At 42.2% G+C, this 7,500-nt stretch overlaps 1 protein-coding gene across 1 annotated transcript in view; it reads right to left on the bottom strand.

The window, feature by feature from the left end:
* mthfd1l (methylenetetrahydrofolate dehydrogenase (NADP+ dependent) 1 like) overlaps positions 1–7,500 on the bottom strand; it is a 33,478-nt gene that overhangs the window by 19,969 nt on the left and 6,009 nt on the right. The window contains exons 7-11 of the mRNA XM_063222967.1: positions 2,082–2,224; positions 1,407–1,527; positions 1,110–1,189; positions 396–493; positions 33–206 (exon numbers count right to left, since the gene is read on the bottom strand). Of these exons, the coding sequence (XP_063079037.1) occupies positions 33–206; positions 396–493; positions 1,110–1,189; positions 1,407–1,527; positions 2,082–2,224 (616 nt within the window). The remainder of the gene's footprint in view (positions 1–32; positions 207–395; positions 494–1,109; positions 1,190–1,406; positions 1,528–2,081; positions 2,225–7,500) is intronic.

The raw sequence follows: 7,500 nt of genomic DNA, 5'->3' as shown, positions 1-7,500 counted from the left end.
GTGTGTGTGTGTGTGTGTGTGTGTGTACGTACCCTGCCACGATGACGTATTTTCCGTCTGGTGCTTCCTGTAGCCGCTGTAAGACGGACAGCTGAACCTTGGCTTTGCTCCGCCCATAAAGTTCCAACTCCTCCTCTAATAGACCAATCTCCCCAGCCAACCGACCAATGGGCTTAGGGCACTGGGATCGAGAGATATTGATGTCGCTACAGATGGGAGGGAGAGGGAGAGAGAGGGAGAAAGAGAGAGAGAGGGAGAGAGAGAGAGAGAGAGAGAGAGAAGGGGGAGAGGGGGAGCATGATGAGACAGGGGAGACACAGAGTCTGTGTGTGTGTGTGTGTGCGCACGTGTGTATTGTATTGCATTGCATTGTATTGTCCTGTATGTGTGTGTACCTGGGCACAGGTGAGAGTGGCTGTAATTTCAGGGGGTGGAGTTTCCAGGGTTGATAACGTCGACGCTCCGCCCACATCCTTACGCTCTGCACCGCATTCTGATTGGACAAAAAGCAGGAAGCCAACAAAAACACCCAATCAGCTTTCAGGAAATACAGTGAATGCAAATACAGTCCTTCCAACTGGGTCTGAGAAAAACGACAGCAACCACCACCGCTTTGTATTGGAACACAGAGGTCTTGCTACCGGCACCTACAGGATAAGGTGTGTATCGCCTAGTCACTGACTGATGGCATCGCCATACTAGATGAACATGGCGTCAATCTGCCATTCGTTCCAATACAGAGTACAGAGGAATGGTCAACGTGGCATCTAGTCAAATGTGCAGTATGTACAGAACCAACCATCAGCAGTCTCAGAATAGTGAGAAACACACACACACACACACACACACACACACACACACACACACACACACACACACACACACACACACACACACACAGAGTTTAATGGCAGCTTGCACGGTATTGATTCTGAAATTTTAACAACATTATCCATGCGCACGCATGCACGCACACACGCACGCACGCACGCATACAAGTACACACACACCGAGATTAACAGCGACTTGCATAGTGGTATTGATTCTGTAACGTCAACATTATCCACACACACGCGCATGCGCACAAGCACACGCACACACACACACACCTGCATCCTGTGGGCAGCAGTCAGATGAGCCACTTCAGTTCCTGAAATCACAGCCGCATCCCCTACTCCAGCAAAGCATTCTGGGTACAACAGAAAAGCAAACTATTCATCATCCATATTCAATATTACATCACTATAAACCACTTAATTACACTTTAATTACAAAAACTTCATTATTATATAAGAAATTGCCTAAAACTTTTTGCGTATGTGCATGTGCGCGTCCGTGTGTGCATGTGTGCGTGTGTATGTGTATGTGTGCGTGTGTGTGTGTGTATGTGAGCGTGCATGTCTGACCTGGCTGGTCCATACTGCAGGAGATGAGGGTAGCTCCAGACTTGAGACTGTGCGAGGGAAGGAGAGGGGTAGAGTGGGAGGGGGACCCCCCCAGATAGATCACCACATCTGCCTGAGCACACTAGTAGAGAAAGAGAGAGGGGGGGAGGTAAGAGAGAGTGGGAGAATATATAGCATGTCACTACAGCCTTGGGAAAAAATTGAGAGACCACCTCCAAATTACCATTTTTTTCTGGTTTTACTACTTGTTACAGGCATGCGTTTCAGTAAAATTAACATTGTTGTTTCATTCTACATGGAAATATTGTCATTTAGAGCATTTATTTGCAGAAAGATAAAAAAGGACAAAATAACTCAAAAGATGCAATGTTTTCAGACCTTAAAAATGCAAAGAAAACAAGAGGATATTCACTTTAAAACAACTTAATAGTAATGTTATAACTTAGGCCTGCCCATAGCCCTTCTGAATGATTTAGCACTTGCAAACTGTCCCTAACCAGAAAATTGGTGGGGTTACTGGGCAGGGTTATTGGGTGTGGTTATAAGGTGGATATGACGTGTACTGTTTCGAAATTGGGCCTACTGGACACTACACACGTGCTCTGACCACAACACTAACGTGTGTGTGTATCCCGTTGGGCGTGTGTGTGTGTGTGTGTACCTGTGTGTGTGTACCTGTGTGTGTGTAGGTGTGAGTCCCGGTGGGCATCTGAGTACGGCCATCCCAGCGTTTTTCATCAGGCATAACAGGGCCACCTCAAGGGGTCCTCGATCCTCACCGCCCAGCAGTAGTGCACTCTTACCCTGCAGGCAGCCCTCTACAAACACAGTTTAGTACACACACACACACACACACACACACACACACACACACACACACACACACACACACACACACACACACACACACACACACACACACACACACACACACACACACACACACACACACACACACACACACTCAGCATTTACCATTCTGCAAGTTTCCCCGAGTGAACTACTGCCGTGATTTACTTACAGTCACCACATAAACCACGGTGACATCAGAGGATAGAACGTTTATCTGCCTGACATAGCAACTGTAACCCGAGAGGGCCAGTTTTGGCAATTGTCGCTGAAGTGCAATTTCCCAGCAAATGCAATTTCCTCTACACACAAACACACAAACACACACAGATTTCCGTTTTTTACGACCTGTTCACAAACTGTCACTCATTGTCGAACCTCCTGTCGTGAGATGCGAGACAAGACGTCATTGACGGTAGAAGTTTTATTCAATATCTTGCAAAAGCCCAATTCAAATGTTGAAAGGGGAGAAGTGCCCCACAATTTGATGTGGATAGGCCGACAGTGGGAAAACTGTTTCCTCCACGAAGGCGAGGCGTCAGCGAAGCACAACGCTACAAGCACAAGGTGAGGATGAAAAGCTAGATATTGAGATTGACTCCATGACTGCAGTCTAATCCTGTATCCTGTACAGGTAAGAACCCTCTATGCACACATACATACAGTATATCTGGGTCCAACTAAATCTACAAACCCCAACTCCCAAGTTGGGACGTTTGGTAAACAGTGAATAAAATCAAAATGCTATCATTTTCAAAACATTCAATCTATTCATTAGATGGAGAATAGTGAAAAGACAACATATTAAGTGTTAAAACCGAGAAAAAATATTGTTTTGGGGGACATATGTACTCATTTCTAATTTGATAAATCCAACACGTCTCAAATAAGTTGGGACGGGGATCAGTGAAATTTAGTAAACATCCAAATAAGATAAAACAACAAAGAAGAACATTTGAAAATGAATTGTACTGACGGACAATATAGGTGTCCAGGTATAAGATCATCACAGAGAGGCTGAGTCACTCAGAATTAAAGATGCAAAGGGAATAATTATATCCCCGAAACGCGGAGCGTCGGGGATGTAATGGTTTTGCGTGCGCCGCAGCCGCCGCCGCCGCCGCCGCCGCCGCGTAAGGTCTTTCGTGTTAACGCGATAACTTTTGAATGGATGTTTGGATTTGTCCCAGTATTTGTGGGTGAATGCTCTAGGGCAGGTTCATGAACTGATTCGAGTTTGGAGGTCAACACTTTCAAGATGGCTGAATTCAAGATGGCCGAATTTTTGTTTGGTCCATAACTTCTGACCGGGTGGATGGATTTGTCCCAGATTTGGTGTGTGAATGCTCTAGGGTAGGTTCATGAACTGCTTCGAGTTGGGAGGTCAACACTTTCAAGATGGCTGAATTCAAGATGGCCGAATTTTTGTTTGGTCCATAACTTCTGACCGGGTGGATGGATTTGTCCCAGATTTGGTGTGTGAATGCTCTAGGGTAGGTTCATGAACTGATTCCAGTTTGGAGGTCAACACTTTCAAGATGGCTGAATTCAAGATGGCCGAATTATTGTTTGGCCCATAACTACTGACCGGGTGGATGGATTTGTCCCAGATTTTGTGTGCGAATGCTCTAGGGTAGGTTCATGAACTGATTCGAGTTTGGAAGACAACACTTTCAAAATGGCGGAATTTTCATTTGGCCCATAACTTCTGACTGGGTGGATTGATTTGCCCGGTAACACCTTATTTTAATGGTTCACCATTTCAGTGAATCTACCATATTAGGTACAGTGTAATAACCAATGTAACAATATTTAATACCATGTAATACTAGTGTAATACCAGTGTAACAATATGCAATATCAGGTACAGTGTAATAACGAGTGTAACAGTATGCAATACCATCTAATATAGTGTAATACCAGTGTAACAATATGCAATACCATGTAATACCACTTACGCACAAACACATGATGTAAGTAAAAAAAATTACATTGTATTAAATATTGTTACACTGGTTATTACACTGTACCTAATGTGGTATATCCACTGAACCATTAAAACAGTATTACCATTTGCCCAATTTTTTGCTTCATTTTCACAATAGTCGTTTGGTTTTAAGCCTATGCACGTCATGTCACGTCTGTATGTATCATATACGTTTACGAAATGGTGGACGGGAGTGGTAGGAATGATGGGGGACTGGAAGCGTCGCGTTTCGGGGATATACCTTAAGCAGTCGAAGGCGACTGCACAGGCAGTCTAGTTACCATAGTTATTACATACATTTTTGAATTCCCTTTGATTTACCACGATTGAGTGTATATAAGACATATTTTTGTTACTAAAATCATTGTATAGGTTCATGACATCATGAAATATATATTGGCTGTAGTCTCACTCTAATTCCTGGAGTGCTAGAGCTATTGAAAATTGACCATATTAAGAATGCTTAATGCGTGCAAATGATACAGGGGTGTAACATTCTCCTAAGCACCTGAGCTCACTTGAAATAAACCCAGAAGACATGGGAAACTGTCCTTTGCTTACAGAAGTCAGCAGAAGTTGTAGAAGTCCATTCTTTTTGGCAATAATAGAGCATTGCACATCCTGTGCTACAGTGAAAATGGACCATCCAACTTGTGTTAGTGCTAGCTTCAAAAGTCAGCCTCCATGATGGCATGCGGGTGCAGTAGTGCATTGGTTAAGATGTTCTCACTCATCTGTAGAGTTAAATACAGTGTTGAATGGTATAAATGGGTTTTAAACAGCATGAAAAGCCACTCATGCATTATATTTTGAAGGGAGACCTTCCATTACTGCCACATAGTAAGGTCAAATTGCATTCTCTACTACGTTTTAACAGTTTGGCTCCATCATAAGGACCAGCAGGTGATAAAATTGTGGGCTTTTGGTCAAGACCTGTCACACTGTAAGCACTACAGAAAGGAAAACATTGCAAAACATGACAAGGAATACACCCACCATTTAAGCTGGTGAAATCATGTCCAAGATAGGAATTAACACTGTTTTTTTATATAAAATCATCTCATTGGTTAATGTATTGAACTGTTAAGTGTTATCTTGTTTTGTTTTTAGTCTTCCTTGACATTTGCTTCCATTTATTGTCCCCGTCCCAACCCTTTTGAGACATGTTGGATTTATCAAATTAGAAATGAGTACATATGTCCCCCAAAACAATATTTTTTCTCGGTTTTAACACTTAATATGTTGTCTTTTCACTATTCTCCATCTAATGAATAGATTGAATGTTTTGAAAATGATAGCATTTTGATTTTATTCACTTTTTACCAAACGTCCCAACTTCACCGGAGTTGGGGTTTGTAGTAATTACATTATATTACACTGAGCTGATGTTTTTTTTAAAATCCAAAGCCATTTAGTCATTTACAGGGCATTGGTTACAGTCCCTGGAGCAGTGTGGGGTTAGGTGCCTTGCACAGGGTTTCTGCACATTTTGGATCACCAAATATAAGACTTTTTAAGACAAATATAAGACCTCTGATGATAAAATATAAGACCACCGCTCGGGGTGAGGCATTGCAATATTGCTATGTTATTAGTTATTAGTAAGCCTACATAATTATATATAATAAACAATATTATATGACTACTGTGCTTTTATGGTGTAGCCTAGGGTAAACACAGTGTAAGCAGTAACAAGGTGTAACTGATCTGTAGGCCTACAGACACCATGCATGCATATGGTCAGTTAATTGACAACTGGCATTTAATTGAGGGTCCCACGCATGTTTTGACGGCCTATGGAAAAATCAGATGAATGTTCATCAAATCCCTTTAAATGTACACATTAAAAATGGCTCAACAAATCATCATTTCTGGTGGATAAATAGTTGAATGCACTTTGATATTGGGAGAGAGGACACCTGGTGCCAAAAGGGTTAAATGTACGACTACTCTGAGTGACTACCGTTTCTCCTCCTCCACCTCGCTATCAGAGACGGGTAGCAGAAGCAAGCGTTCTACTTTGAGCTTAGCCTGTCTGTAGTTTGTTGTGCTCTAGATGGGAGCAATAAACGGCGCACAACTTGGAAGCGACTTCCAGCATGTCCATAACAAGCATTTAGCGCGTTTACCGTTGCCCATCTGGTTACCGATTTGGACATTACGCACCTCGCCAGATCATTGGCTTCGTACATATTCTGTTACTCATCCGATTTCGTATTGCCTCGCGCTCACTTCCTCATGCTGTCATCATGTTAACGAAATCATTTTGCATTTGACAGAGGCATCAAATAGCCTGTCACGTAGGCCTATCTAGAGGCGATTTTGAAAGTGTAGCTATTGTATGAAGGAACAATTATTTTCGAATACGGTCATAATGGACTTTATGAAATGAACCCTTTACATTTAGCAAACGCTTCTACCCAAACGCGAGGGCATGGCTAACATGCTTACGATAGACAACATTTAAAACTTACCCTCAACGACTAAATGATAAGGCTATGCGTCCTCCCGACACAGTTAACATCAAGCTTCATATTCCGACGTTGCTTTGGATAGCTAACCGTTTTATTTCTTGTCCTCAAGCCACATTACACTGAACTTGCATCTATCTACCCATCTCGATTCACGTTATATTTTTTCGACCACTTTTTCGACTGTTTCTACTAGAACATGCAAGTAGGCTAGACGCTGCGCCCACAGGTCTGCGGCTGCCCCCCGCTGTGTGGCCAGCGGGCTGCGCTGCACCTAAACACATCAGTTTCATCTACTTTTCCGCATCTTGATAAGGGACGTATGCCGGTTAACTTAAATGAGGTTTATAGCGTCAAAAAATAGACCCTTTTTCTTACACTCAAGCTACCCAGATGGAATATAAGACCTCCCACGTAAATATAATACCACACTTCCAAAAAATGGCGAAATATAAGGCTTTATAAGATCTTAAAAACCAAATATTAAAAGTAAGACTTTTTAAGACTTTTGGTAACACTTTATTTTAGGGATACATCTATTAGCACTAATACATACAATATTAATGCCTTAGTAAGTAACTTGTAAGGCATGTACTAAGCAAAATCAGACGGTTGTTAGACATTTATTCGCAAATGTCTTGTTCATGCACAATAAGGGATTTATTACCAATATAACCTTAGTAAGGACCTAGTAGACCTAGATTTCTATTTATGAGTAAGCAGTAAGGGTCAGAATACAATGTGTATAAGCTCCTGGTACACTGTGTGAACAAACCCTGAACAGTGT

Source organism: Engraulis encrasicolus, chromosome 18 (assembly GCF_034702125.1).
Source record: "Engraulis encrasicolus isolate BLACKSEA-1 chromosome 18, IST_EnEncr_1.0, whole genome shotgun sequence".
In the NCBI taxonomy this organism is placed as follows: Eukaryota; Metazoa; Chordata; class Actinopteri; order Clupeiformes; family Engraulidae; genus Engraulis; species Engraulis encrasicolus.
The sequence above is the reverse complement of the archived record's forward strand: the minus strand, read 5'-3'. Positions and strand labels throughout refer to the sequence as shown.